Here is a 21,238-nt window from a genome sequence, read left to right as displayed (position 1 = left end):
TTCCTGACTGATGTACCAGGCCAGGATATTATCATAGATGGATTGGCCAGACAGGGTGTGAGTAAATATGAGTCAATTCACATAGGAGCAAAGCAATGACCACATCAAACACCTTCGCAGTCACAGTAATTACCACTTATCTAGTGCCTACTACACATAGACGCTACCTAATTTAATCCAATTTTTGAAATAACCATTCCTGGGACTCATTTCAGAAGCTCGGAGAGATTATGCTACTTGTCCAAGGTCACACAGCTGGGAAGCTGCGGAGCGGCATTTTAAACTCAGGTCTGTCTACTTTCAGGGCTGTGATCTTTCCACTAAAGGACGCCATCTGACTTAAGTGATGACAGTGGATGGGAAAATGGTCTTATTTAGAGCAGCCTTGACATGGGTGGTCCGGGGGAACTAAGAGCGTGCGGGTGCCTCTCTGTGAGCTCTCCCCGACTCACTGGGTATCCGGGTCTGGACCCTTACCAGGAGTGATTCTGAAATGCGAGGTGGAAGTCAGGGTGGATCTCTGAGCCCAGGTCACTTGGGGGGTCTCACAGCACGAGGACCCCTGGCCCAGCACCCTTTCTCTGACCCCGCGCCGCAGCCACGACGGTCCCAGCCACCCCATTTCACCACATCTCGAGGTGCCCTCCGCCCCAGACTCCCCCGCCGTCTACCCTAGTTCCTAATCCCCGGCCTCGCCGCCGGCAACCGCCGGCGACCACCGGCCCCGGGCCTTACCGCGGGTGGGCGGATCTTGCAAATGCCCGACTTCTCGGCGATGGGCCTGATTTTCGCGATGTAGCCAAGAGGGTCTCGGAACTCGGCCCAGCTAGGTTCGAACACCGGGCATTCCGGCGGCGGGAGAAAGTCGTCAGACCCCGGCTCCATGGTGGGCCCTAGGACTGGAGGGCTCGGACCGCCCTTAAGGACTCATGGCGGACGCCACTGTATGAAACCGAGGCACTGCTCGGCGACTAGGCCCTAAGCGGGGCGACCGCCGCCCGCCGAGGGCCAGGGGGGCGTGTTGGCTGTCGCGCTCTGAGAGGCACAGGCTGACGCTGACGCTGCCGCCTCTTCGTCCTGCTCTGTTCCTTCCGAACTCTGACGCTGCCCCCCAGCACCCGCAGCCTTCACCACCACAGTTACCTCCCAACTGCCGCGGCCTTCATCGCTGCCGCCGCCATCTTGGTTTGTCAGCGTCCCCCACTCCCCTCACCACAACAAACCGGATCCCTCCGCGGAGTGTTCCTCCGAGCCTCGTATATCTTGTGTGAGGCCGAGCCCTAAGAAGCCTTCATCTCGTGAGGACAGAGCAGAATCAGCAGGCGTGGGTTCCCTAATTAGAAGCGGGAACTCAAAAGTAGCTCCTAGACTGAGAGCAAGTAGTCCGCCTCAGTGGCGGAGGAGCAAAACTGTAATTAAAATGCCGGATCCTTTTTCCGGATGGACCAGCGGTGCACGTTTAAAGGCCAGTGGTGCGCATGCGCGTTTTGGAGACAGACCGGAAGAGGAGCAGGCGTTGGTGGGCGGTAGGACGAAACTGGCACCTCCCCCCACCCCTCCACCCCCCGCCCGATGACCTCAACGCTGGCGGGAGCCCCGCCCCAACATTCTCTCCTCCCGGGTCTTTCCGGTGTGGTGACAAAAGGCGGCTTCTGGTGCCTGATATCTAGCGACCCCTTCTGCTAGCAGGCAGGTTGGGGGTGACGTAAGGAGCTTACAACTCTAGGCGCTGACACTTCTGGGGTTTTGAAAGAAGGAAGGCAGGAAGCTGCTCACTCCACGGAGATTATGGATTTTTAGAATCCTGGGTCCCAAGGAAGGAAGAAAATATTTATTTCCTCCAAGGTTACGCTAGAGGACTCTCAGAGATGGGGCTATCATTCTTATCCCCCCAAAGTCATTGTCAGTCAGCATTTTAATGAACACTTTAAACTTTTCTGTGTGCACTTTTATTGTATATGCATACTTGTGGCATATAGTCCTACAAAATAAGCCTACATATATATTTTAACTATTGAATGTTTAGCAACAGCAGATTTATCACCTATCAGTGCCTATCGTATGACTTTGCCCATTTGTGAGTCTACAGTGTACTTATCAAATATCTGTGTATGTGGATTGTATTTATTGTGTATAGCCCTGTCATGTGCATTTGAGTACCTACTATGGGTACATCTACTCCTATTGTGTACATGTTTGTTGAGCAGTTTCCGAATAGGTTTCTCGCAACTACTTGGATTCTCAAACCAGTACTTTGCCCATACATCAGGCATCTAATACATTGGAGGATCATCTATATTATTCAACAGTTGTGGGCCTATAGCATACAGTTTGAACACCTGCTGTGCACATATGAGAGTACTTGTGTACATGCTGATTAAGTGCTTATTTTGTGTTTCCCCATCAGACTGAATTCCTTAAGGCACGGACCATGTGGCCTTATACATCCTTAACACTTGGCATGGTAAGCAGTAAATTAATGTTGAGTAAACAGTAGAAAAAGGAAAGTATATTTTTGAGCAGCCTTAGTATATATTGACTGAAAATAATATACACTCTTTGCAAACATTTTCTGTGTATATTAAACATCTGCTACATGCTCAAATTTGTTTGAAGTGGGGAGAGAGTGTCATTCCTTTGTTAATTGTTCCTAATCACAGTCAGGTACATCATCCTGCCTGCTTCAGAACTGAGTGTCCCAGTTAGGTACATCATCCTGCCTGCTTTAGGACTGAGCTAAGGACAGCCTATCTGCAGGTACAGGGCACACTGGTAGGAGCTTACACCCTGGGGTCAGACAGGCCTGACTTCTAGTCCTGCCAGCTCTTCCATTTTCTAATTATGTGACCTTGGGCAAGTCCCAACTTCTGAAACAAATGAAGAATGATAATACCTACTTTGCAAGGCTGCTGTACAGTACTTGCCACATAGAAGGCCCTCAGTATGTGTTAACTTATTTTTATTCTTGAGAGTCAGCAACCAATATGTCAGATGTCATTAAGAATCTCTTTTATACCAGGCTTTGTGCCTAGTGATTTCATATTTTCATCACCTGAATTCTTATATTACCTTCAATTTTTGGAATCTTTATCCCTACTTGGCTTGTGAAAAAAATTTGTCTCAAGTAATACAAATAGTAAGTGACATCTCCTGTCTAGTTTTCTAGGTGTCAGGGGAAACCTCAGCACCTCTCTACCAGAAACACAGGTAAATGACCCAACTGAACTGTCTGAATGAGAAATAAAGCTAGGCAGGGTGATGCTAATAACAGTAAAATCCCTAGCTTCTCACATGTGTAAGCACTGAACAGTCCACATAGTTCTTTCATACCAATTATTTCCCTTAATCTTTGCAATGGTTTTGGGAAAGAGGTAGGTCAATTTACCCATTCTGTAGATGAGGAACCATGTTCCAGAAACATTGAAAAACTTGCCCACTGTTACACAGGAAGTGCTGATTCTTGGTCAAGTGTTCTTCCTCTCTTTGCTTTCACTGGGAATAGAACTAGGCAGGAGAAGGGAGAGGAGAATGAAGAAGGTGGGAGAATATGCCAAATCTTAGGCTGAAGGAAGTTTGGCCTTTCCATCTGGAGGCAGCTCAGTGAAGGACAAAGAGCATGAATCAGGAGTCGAAAGACCAGGTTTGGGGGGGGGGCTCAGCTCAGCCTAGGCTTCCCATAGCCTTCTCTGAGGTCCTTAACCCAGACATTCCCCAACCGTCCTGGAAGTGCAAATGGAAATTGCAGAGTCTTTGAAGCCAGTCAGATCCCATTCATTCATTCAGAAATATTTATTAAATTCCTACTATGTACCAGGTATTTTTCTGGGCCCTGGGAATGTAATGGTGACCAAGACAGACATGGTCCCTTGAAGCTGACATTCACCCACTGAGATCTGCCAAGTACCTCAGCCCCCTGAGCCTTGACTTTCTCATTTATCCAATGAGCTGCTATAATCCCTTCTTCACAGGGTAGTTAAGAAGATCGGAGATAATGATGACTTCCATTCATTAAGGGCCAGGTGCTATTAAATAGGTATTGTTATATGTGTTTTACAGATGAGGAGACTGAAGCTCTGAGAAGTATAAACTTACCCGTCACATGGATAGTAAGTGGCAGAGCCAGAATTCAACCCAAGGTCTGTCTGACTGCCATACGATTCTGCCTGTAAAAGTCTCAGATGGTGCCCCCCCACCACCACCACCACCACACACACATAGTAAAGTGCTCAAGAAAAGAGTTCCTTTTCCAAGTTTGGATCTTGCTGAGGACAAACTTGAGTCTGGGCACTGCAGGGTTAAGAATTGGGAAGCATCAGGGAGCTCACCCTGGACCAGGGGCTAGGTTGGCCTCAGGCACCCACCTGGAATAGAGGGTCTGGCTTGGAGCTGGTGCAGAGCAGTGATTGGAAGGCTCGGCTGGGCTCTTGACCACACTCACCCCATCCATGTTTTCTGTATGAACTGGATAAGTGTGACTTTGTGCCTCACTTTTTTGATTTGTAAAATAGGGTCCCTTCCAGTTCTGAAGTAGATATAAGCAGTGAATTCTGACTCCTAAAGAGCCCTGGAATCCATTTCCTCCTCCTATGTCATTTTCTAATCTTCTACTCCCTGTGGGAGCCATTTACTATCTCCAGCCTGGATTATTAAAAGAGCCTCCTCAAGGTACCAAAGTATCTGTGTGAGCTCATGGAGATTATATATATGTGTATATATATATATGTATGTATATGTATATAGAGAGAAATTTAGATATATATTATGTGCTTAATACATACATATAACAATAAAAAGATATTCAAAATAATAATTCCAAATGATTTATGATAGTAGTGGATTATAACTCATTGAATAAAATAAAAATCCATAATTCCACACTGATATAAATAAATAAAATGAGGGAAAGGGAAAGGAAAAGCTTTTCATTAAATGAGTTAGAAAATCATCAGTAAATGTTCAAAATTTTTCAAATAAAAAAAGCAAACTCTCAAAGCAGCTGTAACACCTAGTGCCTAAATCTTGGTTCCTAAGTGTCATTCTCAACCAGAAAGAACCATTTTCAGAATCAGCCATTTTCTTGGAAAAAATGGCTGATTCCAGGGCTAGAGCAGAGAAAGTACAAGATGTGCCTGGAGCATCTGTGGTGCCAGAAAACAAAGAAGTGCTCAAAGAAAGATGGAGACCTGCCAGAAGGACACAGGAGCCAGCTTAGAGGGCCTCTGGATGGCCAAATCTGCAGCATTTGGAATGTCAAAATAAAGAATGATATGAATGTGTTATAGCCCATTGAATAAAATAAACAACCACGAGTCCACGAGGATATAAATAAATAAATGTGGGAGAAGAAAAAGCTCTCCCTTACACTGGAAAGCCAGCTAATTCATGTCGAAAGAATGATGACATTTGAAAATCACCATTTAGCTACCTGGAGAATCATCAGTGATGCTAAAACTGGTGGGTGGAAATTTGAGGAGTAACAGGATATTTACATTATTTCAGTGTATCTCTCCAAAAGATACTCATTAATTACAAAGGGAAAAATAGTAACTTTACAGTGGAGACACTATGTAGCCCAATGTATCACCTGATCTTACTTTACCTCCTACTGAGGCCTGAGTGAGCAAACCTACTGGCAACAGAGGAATGAGGATACATGGACTGCCCACCTCCATGCCGTCACTCCCAGGCTGCCCTCTCCAGTTCCTTTTTCATTATTCCACAAACACATTGCAGACTTGCACGCCTGAGGCCTTTTCATATGCTGCTCCCTCTGATAAATGCCCTTCTTTACCAGGCCAATTCCTACTCACCTTTCAAGACTCGGTGGTGAAAGGGGAAGTTCCAGAAACCCTTCCCTGACCCACCCCACCCCACTCCAAGCTGGGTTTTCTCCTTCTTTGGGCCCCCGTGCATGCTGTGTGTTTTCTCCTGGGCCTGTACTTATTATATTGTACTGACAATATTCCCACCAGGCTGTCCATTACTGAAGGTCTTGTCCTGCACTATCCAATATGATAGCCACTACCACATGTGGCTATTTAAATTTAAATGTAAAAATTCGGTTCCTCAGTATCACTAGCCACGTTTCGAGTAGCCACATGTGGATAGCGGTTGCTGTATTGGACAGCGTAGTTACAGGACATTTTCACCATCACAGAAAGACCTATTGGACAGCACTGGTCTAGGACGAAGATAAGAATTCTGTGAGATTCCAGGACCTTTGTCCTTTGTTATGTGTTGTCCTTCCCCATCCTCATCCCTAAAGAGACTGGAAGTAGAATCTTTGATATGAAAACAACCAATGGGCTTCTTATTTTTAGGTCCTCGGAAAAATGGAGAGGTGAGGAGCTAAACTACCCCTCTACAGTCTGGTTGGTGAGAGGGGGAAGGTGGGGCAGGGACAGCCCAGTGCTGGGACTGCAATGATGAAGAGTAGAACACTGGAAAGAGCTAAAGGAAGCATGAGAAGGTCCCAGAGGGGCCCATAAGCTTGGCACACAGGTGCATCAATCAATAAATCAACCGAAGATAACTTACTCTAAGATTTAGCTTAGAAAGAACTATTCATTCAAATCAGCCAAATTTTAGTGTCATCTGTGCTCTACCAAGCACTGTGCTGGGCAATGCTCTGAACAGAGATGATTCAAACCAGTGTCACTCTTGAGCCACGTATAGCCTGGTGGGGAAGGTAGAAAATGACATAAGGGCACATTCTGTGAGGGATGAGTCTTTTAACCCCATCTCACAAAAGTGAGAAAATCTTCACCAGGGATGTTGGGGAACAGCACGTCTGGCGGAGGGGAAGGCACAGGTAAAATACAGTTGATGCTTGAAACAATGTGGATATCTGCATATAAATGGACCTGTGCAGTTCAAACCCATGTCGTTCAAGGGTCAACTGTACTGAGTTTGGAAATTACACATAGGCCTTTTCAGGGAACAGTGAGTGGATGGCCAAAGTGTGGGCAAGGAATGAGAGTTAAGACTACAGAGATCGGCTGGGGCCACACGGTGCATAACATCTAATGTCAAGACAAGGAGTTTGCACTTGTTTCTGTAGGTGGTTGAAAACAACTTACTGTGTGTCTGGCAGAAGGTAGACATTTCACATGCATCTATTAACAGTTTCCCTGCAAGATTATTATCCCTGTTTTACAGAGGAAAAGACCAAGCTCTTAGGGGCTAGGTAACCTGCCAAAGGCAACACAGTCAAGTCTGTGACTGAGCCAGGATTTAAGTGCTGAAACACAGCTTTGGGAAGACAAAACCAGCATCGAACTGAAGGTGGGAGAAGGGGGAGTGACCAAAGGCAGTACAGCTTGGTCCACCAGGGAAGAAACAAACAAAAAAATTGCTGACTGGACTTGATTCCTGACCCTCTAGCTCTAAGCTCTTCAAACCCCTAGGTCTGGTCCTCGAGGAGGCATCAAATGCTTAGATGACTCCAACTGCTGCTTTTGCTTAAATGTACATATGAGGAAGAAAACAAAGGCATCGGTCTAAGATGCTAAAGAGTGGGGCCATCCAAATCATGCCCTCTTAGAGGCCATTCCAGACTCTAAGGCAGCGCCAAAGATATTTACCGACTGCTGCTTCTGGGGACCCTGCTGACCTTAAACAAGAGCCATTGCTCTGTCCCATTCCTCCATGGCTCTGCCGAGACCCAGGACATAATCAACAGTGCTGGAGTTTCACAGAAAGGCAGTTTGGGGTACTGGAAAGGGGCCTGGCCTAAAAGTCAGGAACCCCCACCCTGAATTGCTGTGTGGCCTTGGGAAAGATCCTTTCCCTCTCTGGGCCTATCTCTTCCTCGGTAAACTAAAGGGAGTCCAGCTATTTGTTATCTAACATCCTAAGTATATATACAGAGCTCTTATAATGTATCTAGCCCCTGGCTTCCTGGCCCAGGTGACCAACCCCCTCAAGGACAGAAATGTGGCCAGCTATGGGGAGGGGAGAGGCCTCCAGGGCAAAGCCAGGCCAGTCACAGGAAGGGTGAGAATAGGCATCACGAAAGTAGAAGGCAGTATCCAACCAATGAACGGAAGAGAAGGAAACTAACTTGCTGAGCACCTACTCCATGCTGGCTGCTTGACATTTGTTACCTCCATGTGTCACCCCAAGTTTCAAACTGAGGAAACTGAGACTCAGAGAGGGTGTCTCCCAAGTGTACACGCCTAGCAAGGAAAACCCCCAGGATTTGAACTGGATCAACTCCATAGCCCAGAGCTTCGCTACTCTGTCACATGGACTGTTATAATAAAATGAGACAGGAAAACCTTCCTCGTCTCCACCTCCCACCCAACAGAAGCATCTCACCCACCCCGTTACTGCAGCTTCTCCCATTAGTGTCTCACCTCCCAGGGCTAAGGCCTCTCTCTCCAAAGGCTCCACTGTGGGGGAGGGGGCATAAGGAGGAGGCAGAGGCAGGAGGTGAGCACAAGGTCTTTTATGAGGCATCAAATATACATTCTTATATACAAGGAGGAAAAAAGACAATGCCTGAACCCCAGCTCTTCTCCATATATCCCCTCCCACTGCCACCCTCCCCCACTCCCAGGCCCCACGGTCCCTGACCCTTCATACAGCCAGAGTCTATCTGTCTGTACTGTAGCCCATGGTGGAGAGGGGAGAAGAAGGCGGGAGCTGAGAAAAGAGTTGGATATGTGGGGCAAGAGGAGCTGGGGCTTGTAAAAAATATATTTATAATAAATAAACAGGGCTGTAAAGGGGGCTGGAGAGACAGTGGAGATTTCGATGGACAGAAGGACTCAGGCATCCTGGCTCCTAGCCCCTGCTCTGATGGCTTCAATCTCTGACTCGGGAAGTTCATCTTGGGCTAATGGTGGCCCTCTGGGAGCCTCTCTCTTCAGGACTAATGCTGGGTGCCCTGCCCCAGCGAAGTGTGTGTGGTTGATATCTGTAAAGTGCATTGTCTTCAGTTGTAGGTGGAGTAGGTATAAGGGAATGGGGGGGCATGCAATATGGGTGAGGGAGGGCAGTGCCCTTCTCATCCCAGACCTGAGCCCCCCACCCCCACCCCAAACCCATCTGGACTTTGATCAGGATAAGAACGTTGCAAGGAGAGGCAAGGTCCTGAAGCTGAAGAGGTCTGGGCTGGGGCACAGACTGGCTCTGGAGAGGAAGCACTGCCCCATCTGGGGGCCAGCATAAGTGGGGGCCTACTAACCAAGTGTACTGACAGTTCATGTCCTCTGGCAGATGGAGAGACGCATGGAAGTGTGTGGCCAGGCCCTGAGGTCGGAGAGAGGGCCAAGCCTGCTGAGGTTTGGCCACAACTCTGTGGAGCTTCCTCCTGGCCCCATGAGGCCAGAGGTGCACTGGGGAAGCCTTCACCCTCACCCCTCCTGACACCTGACCTTCCCTACCAGCCAGATGACAGGGAGCTCCCATTGGCCCAGAGGTCTGAGGCCACCCAGCGAGACCTCCAGTGGGGAAAAGGAGGGAGGAGAAAGAGAGGAGAAAGAGGGCAAGGATCTCCGATCACCATTCCCCAGAGCTAGAGAGCCCTGTGTCCAGGTGGCAAGGGTCCTCGAATCTGGAAGGAAACCCCGTGGCAACTGTTGGGGGTCAGAGGAGGAGTCCCAAGGCAAGGAGGAAGTGGGCGGGGGGAGGACATTTCTATGTGTATATATATTTTGGAAAAACTGAGGAAGCAGAGAGGATGCAAGGCTCCTCTCCTGTGGATTCCCCAGACCTCCCTGGGCCCCAGCTCACTCTCTCCATTCATCAGACCACGGTGCTGATCCGGCTTGGCTTGGCCTTTGGGTTTGCAGTGGGTGGGTTGGCCGTGCCAGGGGGCCCAGAGGCGTGCAGTGGGCCATGGGGGGAGGTGGGTGGCAGGGGTGAGTGCGGGGTGTGGGGCGAGGGCGGGGGCAGGGGTGGGTAGGAGGGGTGGGGTGGGATGGGTGAGTGCGGTGACAATGGTGACTGAGGGTGGTGGGGGTGGGAGTAGGAGCCCCCTGGTGGCCGGGATCCAGGGCCCCCAGAGGCCCCTGCTGCTGGCATCATCTGTGGATGGTGGCTGAAGATGAAGTGCTTGGGGCCTTGTTTGTGGGCTGGAGGGTGCTGGGGAGCAGGACTGTACAGGGGCAGTGGGGATGTGGGCTGGTGCAGGGGGTGGCGGCCATGTGGGGCAAACTGAGGGTGTCCTCCAGTGCCCCGTCTGGGAGCCCTGCCTGGTCGACCCAAGGTATAGTGCTGGGGGCCTGGGACTGGGCCATGGGCATGGAAGTGGCGATGTGGCCCCACAGGTGGGGCTGAGGCGGGAGGTGGTGGAATGGATCCCAGCTGGGGCAGGGGTGGGGGCTGCTGAGGAGGTGGGGGAAGAGGGGGTTGCTGGGGTGGGAGATAGGGTGGCGGGGCAGGGCCTGGTCCTTGGCAATACTGGGCATGCAGGGCCTGGAGCTTGGACTGCCCATCGGGCAGCACCCCCAGGCCACCGTGGCTGTGACCATGGTGGTGGTGGTGGTGGTGGTGGTGGGAGGAAGAAGCAGATGAAGAGGAGGCAGAGGCCTGGCCTGTTGGTGGTGGTGGCATCTGGAAGGGCCCCTTGCCCCGCTTGCTTCCAAACAGGGAGCCCAGGAAGGACGAGGAGTTGGAGATGGGCCTCTGGCTCTTGTACTCCTCTGGCGGCGGGGGTGGGGGCGGAGGTGGCATCCTCTGGTGAGGGCGTGGACTGCTAATAACGGACCCCTGAAAGGGCGGGGGGAAGTCAGGCGCATCTAGATGTCCTAAATCCCCAACCCTAAACTCCCCCCGGGCCCTGAGGGCTGGAGCTGGGGAGACGGGAACCCCACGGCATCATGAAAACCGAGTAACAGTCCTGTACTTGTACATGAAGCTCCCCAACTTGCAGAGCTCCGCTGTCACATCCACTATCTCATCTGAGCCTCAGCTGGGAGAGGAAGAATTAGCAGCCCCTCCTCCTCACCCCCAATTTGCAGGCAGAGAGAATGTTAGGCCCAGAGAGACAGAGTGACTCGCTCAGGCTCCAAGAGCAGGACTTGGAGGTAAGAGCTCCTCACGTCCCAACTCCAAGGGACTCACTGCTCAGAATCAGCCCAGGGGTTGAGAGGGGGCTCGGGAGAGTGGAAGACAGACAGACTTAGAGACAGGCAGAGTGAGGACAGACAGAGTTGAAGACAGATGGAGAAAGTGGTTGGCTGGGAGAGGCAGCCGCAGGGTTCCCAGCAGGGAAGGCGGAGGAAGCAACAGGTCCCCTCCTCCTCCAGGGTCCATGGCACTGGGGCAGGGCTCATGCAGAGGACGAGTGGAGCAGGAGCTGGCACTTACTTCGATGGTGCTGTCCAGCGATCCCACGCTGTTACGCCGCCCCCGCTTCCCTGCACCCACAAGCAAGGAGCCCAGCGTCAGAGCGGCAACCCCCCCTCCTCACCCTGCTGGGCTCCAGAGCTGGGCACCAAGCCTGGGCCCCTCCCGGGGACAGACACCCCTATTCCCTTTCCCCCATTGAAGAGGGGGTGGTGGGGAGGAGGAGAGGTGGAGAAGGAGGAGCAAAAGGAGGAAGAGATGGAGGAGGAGGAGAGGTGGTGCCGGAGAAATAGAAGAGGAAAGAGAGGAGGAGAGGTGGAGCAGCAGAAAGGGGCTAAGACTATGGCCCCACTTCACACTCCCTGGCCCAAACTCTGGGCTCCATCTGTTCTGACCTGGCTCCCAGGCCCCCTGCAGCACAGTGCCCAGGGCTCTGGATGAAGGCTGGGGGCATGCGTGTGTGCTGGGTCCAGGGAAGGCTGGCGGTCAGTAAAAGGAGGCTAAGAGGACACTGGGTCCCACGTCTCCCCAGCCAGGGCAGGGGCCCAGAAGACTTGCCTGCATCGGAGAGGTCTCGCAGGGAACTGCTGAGTGCGCCCCGTTTGAGCCCATCACCTGCCCCATACGTGTCCTCCAGGCTGCTGCGGGCCAACGTGCCATTCACTGAGTCCTTGGCTCCTCCGGTCTGTGAGGTGTTGGGCCGCATCATACCTTTCTGCTTTTCCAGCTCCGCTGGGTGGCAGTGGGGGAGACAGGGAGTGAAGGTCAGGAACGGGAGTGACAGGACACCTGACTGATACCAGCCCTCCATGGGCCTTCTCCCTTCTTGCCTACTCTGTCCCCAGGGCCCCTGCTTTACCCTGTGGACTGCCAGTATGTACCCCTAACCCTCGGCTACATTTCCTCAGCTTCTTGCAGTGCCCAGCTCCCATCTTGTACCTTCTCCTCTGTCCGGGTCTTCCCTTCCTCCCTCTCGGTGCTTGCTCCTCCTGCTCCTCTCCTTCCTCTCGCCCTTCTTGCTTCTCTCCTCCCCTGCCCACTCTCAATCTGGTCTCCCAAACCATCCCTTGCCCTTCGAAATGGAGCTGCACAGTAACTGGTTCACAACAGAGACACAAAGGCCCTTCTAGCCTATGGCAAAGGGCAATCCTTCCGGAGTCCACTTAGTTCTCAGATACCTTGCTCCCGAGCAGAGGGCTCCTGGAAAAACAGGAGCAGGAAACAGACAGAAATCGTGTTTTCTATTACGTGCCAGCAATATGCTGGGTACTATGCATCCTTGATCTCTCTCAATCCTCACAAGAGCTTGGAGGTAAGTATTATCATTCACATTTTTCAGAGGAAGAAACTGGGAATTTGAGAAGTGATAAAGCTTGCCCAGGGTCATACAGCTGGAAGCGGGGTAGCAGACATTCCGGAAGCAGGTCTGCCTCAGTCCAGAGCCTGTGCTCTCTGGCCTCCTTATACCCTACCTCACCCCCTGTGGAGGTCATGGAGACTTCTATTGCACTCTCCTCATCCTGGTATGCTCACTCCTCTCTCTAAATGTCGCGAGGTCTCAAAGATCTGGTGAACTGAAATGTGTGACCCTGCCTTGCTGATTAGAGTAGACCCTGGAACTGTGAAGGCCTCCCTGAGGAGATGTCCACTGCCTCTGTCTCTCCGTCTCTGTCTCTCATCGTCTCTCTGTCTCTGTCTCCGTCTCTGTCTCTGTCTCTCTCTGTCTCTCTCTCTCTCTTCCTCCCTCCCTCCCTCCCTCCCTGCTTCTTTCTCCTTAATACCATGTTACTTAACTGTGACTGCTTAGTCTGGAGAAGAAAAAACTTGGACAGCATTAGAAGGAATGAGATGTAATCACTATTTTCCATTATATGTGATCAAAATGACTTGGTATGGCCCCTGGGGGGCCAGGAGGATGGGTCACTGGGACTCAGCTGAGGAACTGGCATGTGGAGAGAGAGGAGAGGCTGGGAAGGAGAATAACATTTGCTGGACACCTAGGATGTTCAACACTAGTGTCCTATTAGCGTGGAGGATGCTTTGTTGGCCTTATCTCATTGAATCTCCACAACTCTGTAACAACGGAGATGTCATTATCCCAATTTCATGTAGGAAGAAATTGGGGCTCGGAGAGTCAGGCAACTTGCCCCAGTTTACCCATATAATAAGTAGCATACCTGGGATCTGAAACTAGAGTCCTACCTCCAATACCCTGATTCTTCTCCCTGCTGACTTTCATAAGAAGGAAGAGTTGGCTCATAATTAGGGCTTGGAATAATAATCAGAGGTTGAGAAGTAATGAGCCCTTTGTCACTGAAGGTATTCAAGCAGAGGCTGAAGGGTTCCTGAAATGGGGGTAGGAAGGTTGGACAAGCTAACCCTCAACTCTGAGATTCTCAGAGGACAGGATTCTTGGTGTTGGCAGGGCACCTTATCAGGAGGTGGAGAAGGAGACAGGGCAGGGCTACTCACACTCCACGCGGTATTTCTCCATCTCCTGCACCTCAGCGATAGACTCACGCAGGTCAGATGTGAAGCGCAGACGGTCCTGGAGGCTGGGGGCATTGAAGATGATGAGGACTTTTCGCTCCCCACCAGGTACCGCAGACAGCAACTTGATCCCAAACTGGTAATCTGTGGGGCAAGGGTAAGTAGGGTCCCTCTGTCAGGAGTGAAGCAAGGTGCCTCATATGGAAAATAATTTTTCTAATGTCTAACTCTGATTGAGCCTCTTTTCTGCTTGAGAATCTTAAGCGGCTCCCCTTCATCCCCAAAGCCCCCAATAGCCTCCTGGAAGTCGCGGCCCTGTTACTCCATCTACTCTGGGATGAAAGGGCAAACTGAACTCTGGCTGCTCTCTAGAACCTCTTCCTTCACAACTCTGCTTCTACTCACATGGCTTCTGCTGCCCACAAGGCCACCCGACTCTGACTCAGGGCTTCAAAGCACAGCGTGATCACCACCTCTTCAGCCCACAAAAAATCATACACACCGTGGTTCTTTGCGAGACCATCAGCTCCCCAGGGAACAGACCCAGTCATACTCCAACTCAGCCTGCCCTACATCCCAGGACCAAGTAGGTGCGTTGGAGACCTCAGCCCAGTTATAAAGAACTCCAAAAACTTGAGGTTGGTATAGATGAAAGATGAGCATGGGGGCCATGGCATAGACTCTCAGGATGATGGGATCTGAGAAGGGACTCACATGAATTCTGGAAGAGCTGCATGTGCATTTCCACTAGAGGAAAGGATTGACGGAAGCTGTACGTCACCAAGATCTTCTTCTTCTGGAAAATTTTGGTAACCTTGAGCAAGGGTGGGAAAAAGACAAGAGGCAGGGTTTGAGGTGGGGAATTTCTACATGACACCTATTTCTGGTCACCTCCCTCCCTCCCACTGCCACTAACAGACATATACACACAAACACACGTACCCACGAGTTGGGGAGAACTGAAGTTTGAGGAGCAGAACAGGAGAGACGGGAAAAAATGCAAATTCCTGATGCAATGACGATGCACAAACAGGTGTTTACATTTTCACAGGAAGTAACTGAATGCTGCTCCCTCCGGGAAGCATGTCCTAACACCCCACACAGACACCCCGACACCAGAGTGCTGGTTCAGTGCCTTTCACCAACAGGCTTGAGGACAGCTCTCCAAGTGTATGATCGCCCCTTGCTGGACCAGGAGCACCAACGTCTGGAGTCTGGTTTTCATGTATCTTGCCCACCCCTGCAGGCCCCAGCACACAATGGTAATCTCCGCTGAACCAATGTTACAGTTAAGAAGTCTTCCTCTCAACAACCCAAGGTCTTTATCAAGTACTTGGGCACTCTGGATTCAACTCACATAAGTTGTGAACACCTCAAACAGTCTGTAAGTAGAGCAGTCTGCAATTTGCATCTAAAAGCAAGTTATTCGATTTCAGAATGGTTACAGTGCAGCTAGGCAGAACATTTTTTTTGTCCTTCAGACTGTGAGCTCTCTAAGAACAAGGACTGAATCTCAGTCATCTCTTGAACTCAGTGCCTAGCATGGGGCTGGACACACAGCTGTCAGTGAGTGACAGATATTGAAACATTTACTCAACACCTGCGTGAGCCAAACATTCCTCTTGGATAGGCTATTCCACATTTGACCTCTTATTTCAACTTCAGAACAACCCTATAAGATAGGGAGTAATCCCATTTCACAGAGGAGAAAATTAAGGATCACAGGGAGCACTGGAGGGGTTTCATCTAAAGTAGCGATTCTCAACCGGGAGTGACTTTGCCCCCCAGGGGCTATTTAGCAATGTCTGGAGACATTTTTGGTTGAGGGAGTGCTACAATCATCTAGTAGGTAGAGATCAGACTGTGCTGAATAGTCTCCACTACAAAGAATTATCCAGTCCCAAATGTCAATAGTGGCGAGGTTGACAGACCCTGCTCTAAAGGAGAGAAGGTCAAGGGAGCACAATGCACCGTCCTCAAATTCCTGAGCAGAGGGAAAAAACTTGTTCTCTGTGATCCCAAGGGTTGAGTGACAATCACTGGAGGAAACCCATTGAGATACAGATTCTAGCAGTCAGAGCCCTCTGACAGGAAAACTGGCTGCCTTGGAGGAAAGAAGCCTTCTGTCCTCGCAATCATGCAGGCAGGGGGCCAAGCCGGTTCTTGCCCTGGATAAGAGATTGAACAGGAGACCCTGAAATTTCCTTCCTACCTGCAGAGTCATAAGAGTTCCAGCTCTGAAGGACTCATGGGCACACTGGTGATGAGCTCAGTTTTAAGAATCGCTTCAAGCATGCTGACCACCCAAAGGTTTCAGACTGACTCCGGGGTCACAGGTTCACCTCACTCCACCCAACCCTCTGGGCTATTGAGGTAGACAGGGACATTTCCTACCACTTCCTAGGTTGTAAGTCTATCATCTTCTCTGGTCCTCACATTTTCTATCTCTGTGTAGTGTGGCTGTCACTACCTCCAAATGGATCCAGGAGGTAAACGAGTGGCAGGGGTGGCCTACGCCTTGTATAAGACTGCACAGATCACATGGCAGAGCACCTCACCTACCATGCCTCCACTACCGATGTTTACAACGGTTCACACCAGACCCACAGGCACAGCTTACTACCTCCCCTCCATCTCCTCCCCTACAATGCACGTACCACAAGGAGGTCGTTGAAGAGGAAGACCTCACGCTGATGCAACCCTAGCCTCTGGGGGCGGTTTGGATCTGGCACCTCATAGAGCTGGCAGCAGCAAACCAGTCGACGATGAGGAAGAGACAGGACCTAGATAGGCATGAAGAAATAGGTGTCAGGAAGGCCAGCATGGCCACTTCAGGCACCTTAACATCAACCGAAAGAGGACATTTATCTCTGATACATGTCACTGTCACTCAGACACAAGGAGCCTAAGAAACTAAGGCTTGGGCTTTTCTGCTGCCTTGCCTTTCTCCCAGTAGCTCTCTCTGTCTGGAATGCCCTTCTTGCCCAGCTTCATATGGCCATATTCCACCCTTCCGCCGAACCCCAGTTCCAGTGTCATCTCTTCCAAGAAGCCGTTTCTAATCTCTTTGGGTGTAAATGACCTCTCCCTCCTTTGTGCTCCCCTAAACTAACTGTAAGGCAGAATTATGGTGTCTTTGTCTGACACTCCCCTGGTCTGTGAGTGCCCCTAAGGGCAGAGACTACGTCTGATTCGTACCCGCATCCCTGGTGTCCAGTGAAATTCTGGGCTCAGTGGAAAGGCATCTGTCAATGTTTACTGACGGGAAGACCAGAGTGTGTTCCTGACTTTGGTTTGATAACTAACTAGTAACCTGGCTCCTTGCTTGGATGGACAGGCAAAATCAAAGGTGGAAAAGATGCTAATATTTATATAGCACCCACTGTGTGCCTCGAAGTGTGCTAGATGTCTTCCCATAGAGCATCTCACTCAGCCTACACAATAACCCCTTGAGGAATGCATTATCACCCACTCCATTTGGCAAGTGAGGGGGCCCTGGGGCTCAGAGAGAGGCACTGACTTACAACTTGGTGGCAGAGGCAGACCCAAACCCTGTCCAATCTGAAGCCTCCCAAGTCACTTACCGGCTTCTTGCCCACAATCATGCGCTCCACAGCCTGCACCTGGGACACATGGTCATCATTGGTCCGCAGTTCGCGCCCCTGGATACGCTGGTAGATGCCCACCAGGAGATCTCGAGGGATGTCTTCACCGTTGTCCACCCCTGGGTGGGGGGAGTAACACAGGGATATATCCCATAAATGTGGAGAGTGGGTGGCAAGGGTTCTCTACAATACCCCATACCCAGGCGTGGGCCATAACAATGGCCAGGACTAGAAGGAGTGGGCAGCCTTGGTCACGATCGGGCCAGGACAAGGTGCCCTTCAACCAGATAGCCAGTTGCTTTCCTCCCCAGCATGGAGATTTTGTCTAAATAACTCAGAGCACACTGTGATTAAACCAATGAGATACTTTCGTTTGCCTTTCTAACTAGCAAAAATAGTTAAATGATAATATCTGGTGTTAGTAAGAGTGCAGGGAAGCGGGCATGTGTATTAACAACTATATCGGAAGGGAATTTGAAAAGAGCCTAAATATTCAGTGATTCTTCTTCTAGGAATCTGCCCTAAGGAATTACTCAGAAATATGTGCAAAGACATATGTACAAGTGCTACTTAGGGGAAATTTTTGAAACAACCTAAGTTCTAACAACAGAAGAACAGTTAAGCTGAGTATCTGTTTAATAAAATAATTTACAGCTATGAAAAACCCAACATTTACAAAGAGCATGAGAAAATTCCCGTCGCAAGTTAAAAGAGTGGAATAATAAATTGCATGCATGGTATTTATTTTATAAAAAGTTACACGAGCATAGGAAAAAAGACTAAAATACCCCCAACATATCATCCATGGTGGCTTCTATGAAGTAGAATTTTGGGTTATTTTCTAATTTTCTATATTTCCCAAAGTTCTGGAATGAGCACTTACTCGTTTCATTTGTTTAATAATTGGAGGGGGAAAGGTACATATACACGCACATATACATACATACAGAGAGAGAGGAAGAGAGAAGGAGGGAGGGAGAGAGAGCGGAGAAGGGAGAGGAAGAGGAGAGAGAAGAGAGGAGAGGAGAGAGAGAAAGGGAATGATTGAAATAAATGAATGAACGAATGACTAATGGCAGGATTCTGGGAGACAGTTCCAGATGGCCTCTGATCTGCCTAACTCCCTCCTCCTGTCTACCATCCTTTTCCACTCCTGATTGTCTGCTAAGTGAAGCCCACTCACTCTTGTCTGCAAACCTTCTGCTGGAGAAAATGTTTTCTTCTTTTGAAATACCGCACCTCCTCCTTGGACAGGTGCTAAAAGAACATCTTTTATCTCACTGCCTTTTGACCTCAGCTGCCAGAGAGTTTAAGCACATCAACTGTGCAAACCCTACTGGTCAGCAAATTTGCCTTGTCTGTTTGTTTTTCCACAATTCTATTTCCCTCTTTCGCTTCTGTTTCAATAATCCCAACATCTGTGCCATTTTTAGCAGGCTGCTCTTTGGTGAGAGGTACAGCCTGACATCAATACAATAAACCAAGAAGAAAGGTCAAGGTGACACCTTCAATCTGGCACTCAAGGCCCTCGTATATTGTTTCCAACTGACCTTCCCAACTAGATCGTCCAAGCCATCTTGATCGTTCTCCTCCAGACAACTGTACATTTACCTACTTCTGTGCCTTTGTTATTCTTCCCGCTAGGTAAGCCCTCCTCTATCGCCATTCTGCCGCATCATCTGTGCCTTCAAGGCCCACCTTAAAATGAAAATACTGCTTCCTCCAAGAAGCGTGTTGGGGTGGGCTCTCCTTCCTCTGAACTCTGACTGCACTTTTGGCCTGCCTGACACCATGGTCTGACATCACGGTTTGCTTTCTGTCTTGTGTTGGGTCTCAGGTACTATAAGTCAGTCTCTCCCACAAACAGGGAGCTAGCTCTCTTGGTACAGGGACTATGGCAAGGGTCTCTCCACTGTCCTTAGAGCCCATCATAGTGTCTGGCACACATGAGGCATCGGTTAGTATTTACTGGCTGGCTGGGTGTTGAAAAAACTGAATGAAAAAATGAGCAAAAAGATGAATACACAAAGTGAGAAAACGGTACTAAAATAATTCAGTTTTTATGGCATAAATAAAGAAGAGAGAAAAGGAGGGAGTGACGGAGTGAATGGACATGTGAATGTGTGAAATAGTGTAAGCTCTGTAAGAGTCAGGGCTTTTATCTCTCTTGTTCATGACCTGCTCAGTCAATATTCAGTGCCGGAGCAAGTAGATGGACAAACAACTGAGTGAATTAATAAGCGAATGCCCTGAAAACATCCAGCCTAGGCAGAAAGTGAGAGCATCACAGGTTAATTTCCGGGGAGCAGAGGTGATCTCCTCGTCCTTCCCCAGCCCACCCTTACCCTGCCCACTTTCCCTTCCCAGATGAAGGACAGAAAAAGCTGATAGGGAGGTCTGGGGTCACCTCTCAGGTTCTTGATGAAGTCATCTAGTTTCATCTTGCGTTCGGCCTTGACGCTGGGACTGTACATGTCAGTATTGAGGAGGATGATGGCAAAAGCAAGGATGAAGATGGTGTCCGGGTTCCGGAACTGGCGCACGAGGGCTGGGTTACACACACAGTACCGCTGGCTGCAGGGCAGGAGGCGTCAGGGCCAGGGTCAGGCACCAGCAATCTCCACCTGCCCACCAACCTCCCAGTCTGGCACCACCAACCCTTTCCTTCGAGAAGTACTCCCAAGCCCTTTGGGTCTGTCATCCTCCTTCAGTTTCCCTAAGACTAGCATGTAAAAATCACAATCACTACCTTTTACTGAGCTCTGCCGGGGGATTTATGTATATCGTCTCATGTTATACTATCACATTCCTTCAAGGTAGCTATTAGCCCCATTTTACAGATGAAGTGACTGGGAGTCCAAGTGGCAAGGTAACTTGCCCAAGATAATAGAGCTGGTAAATGGGGAAGCCAGGATGAAAATCTAGATCTTTCTGACTGCAAAGCAACTTCTTCTCCCAATGTGGGGAAAAAGTTCTCAGCAACTTTTCTGTTCCTCCTCTAAATACCTTCAAAGTGGTGGGGCCAGAATTTATACCCAGGTCTGCCTGATCCCCACAGCATTCATAGTAGAAGATAAGAATTAAGGGCATGAGTCATGGAGTCAGACACGCTTGAGTTCAAATCCTGGTTCTACTGCTTACTGACTGTATGGCTCTGGGAAAGTTACTTAACCTCTCCAAATTTCTGATTTCTCATCTACAAAATGGGAATAATAGCAGCAGCGCCTCCCTCATAGGGTTGTTGTGAGTACTTGGCGAAATGATCACATAAAGTGCCCAGCTCAGCACCTGATACCTGGTAAGTGCTCGACAAACATTAGCTATTGTTGCTGATGTTGTCATCACTTATTGGAGGCCCATGACCTAGGTGCTGAGCTAGATACTTTATCACATTACCTGTGATCTTCACAACTTAACTGCCATGCAAGCTAAGATTTATAATTGCCATTTTCTGATGAGGAAAGTCTGAGGCTCAGAGAGGTGATCTGCAGACACATGCTGCCCGCCCCACCAACATAGGGAAGGACAGCTTCAGTAGTGGGAAGTAGGCACACCTGAAGGCTTCGATGAGTCGCTCCACTTTCTGTGCCTCACCCTGAACCCGGATATGGGACTGGAACTTCCGGAGTGCATCATCCAAATCCATGGAGGAGAAGTCCATCTCATCTACCACACAGCTGAGCGGCAAAGAAGGGGGCGTGACACTCTCAATTCCTCTACAGAAAACTTCTGACCCACCCTGACCTGCTCAAATGGACAAATACCCCCACTGATAGACTTCCACAAAATCTGGACCCGTGGCCCGAGTAAGTACATGTGAGGATGGAACATCTGAAATTGAATCCATC

The 21,238-nt window shown here is 49.7% G+C and overlaps 2 protein-coding genes across 15 annotated transcripts in view; both read right to left on the bottom strand.

Annotated features, from left to right (window-relative positions):
* Positions 1-1,447, bottom strand: part of KDM5C (lysine demethylase 5C) — a 31,761-nt gene extending 30,314 nt beyond the window's left edge. For 5 of the 10 annotated variants that reach the window (XM_011383446.2, XM_011383448.2, XM_011383449.2 and 2 more), the window contains exon 1: positions 736-1,447. In XM_011383446.2, the coding sequence (XP_011381748.1) occupies positions 736-885 (150 nt within the window). In that variant the 5' untranslated portion in view covers positions 886-1,447. The remainder of the gene's footprint in view (positions 1-735) is intronic. The other 5 variants (XM_023525035.1, XM_011383443.2, XM_023525034.1 and 2 more) reach the window with 1 other exon arrangement.
* Positions 1,448-8,434: 6,987 nt separating this feature from the next.
* IQSEC2 (IQ motif and Sec7 domain 2) overlaps positions 8,435-21,238 on the bottom strand; it is a 76,405-nt gene continuing 63,601 nt past the window's right edge. For 4 of the 5 annotated variants that reach the window (XM_011383441.2, XM_023525040.1, XM_011383442.2 and 1 more), the window contains 8 exons: positions 20,945-21,067; positions 19,798-19,964; positions 17,370-17,509; positions 16,443-16,568; positions 14,500-14,599; positions 13,768-13,929; positions 11,854-12,027; positions 8,435-10,716 (listed from right to left, as the gene is read on the bottom strand). In XM_011383441.2, coding sequence (XP_011381743.1) covers positions 10,703-10,716; positions 11,854-12,027; positions 13,768-13,929; positions 14,500-14,599; positions 16,443-16,568; positions 17,370-17,509; positions 19,798-19,964; positions 20,945-21,067 — 1,006 coding nt within the window. In that variant the 3' untranslated portion in view covers positions 8,435-10,702. Of the gene's footprint in view, positions 10,717-11,316; positions 11,367-11,853; positions 12,028-13,767; positions 13,930-14,499; positions 14,600-16,442; positions 16,569-17,369; positions 17,510-19,797; positions 19,965-20,944; positions 21,068-21,238 lie in introns of all 5 variants that reach the window. The other variant, XM_011383440.2, reaches the window with a different exon arrangement.

The sequence above is a fragment of the Pteropus vampyrus genome, unplaced genomic scaffold (genome assembly GCF_000151845.1).
Source record: "Pteropus vampyrus isolate Shadow unplaced genomic scaffold, Pvam_2.0 Scaffold518, whole genome shotgun sequence".
Classification (NCBI taxonomy): Eukaryota; Metazoa; Chordata; class Mammalia; order Chiroptera; family Pteropodidae; genus Pteropus; species Pteropus vampyrus.
The sequence above is the reverse complement of the archived record's forward strand: the minus strand, read 5'-3'. Positions and strand labels throughout refer to the sequence as shown.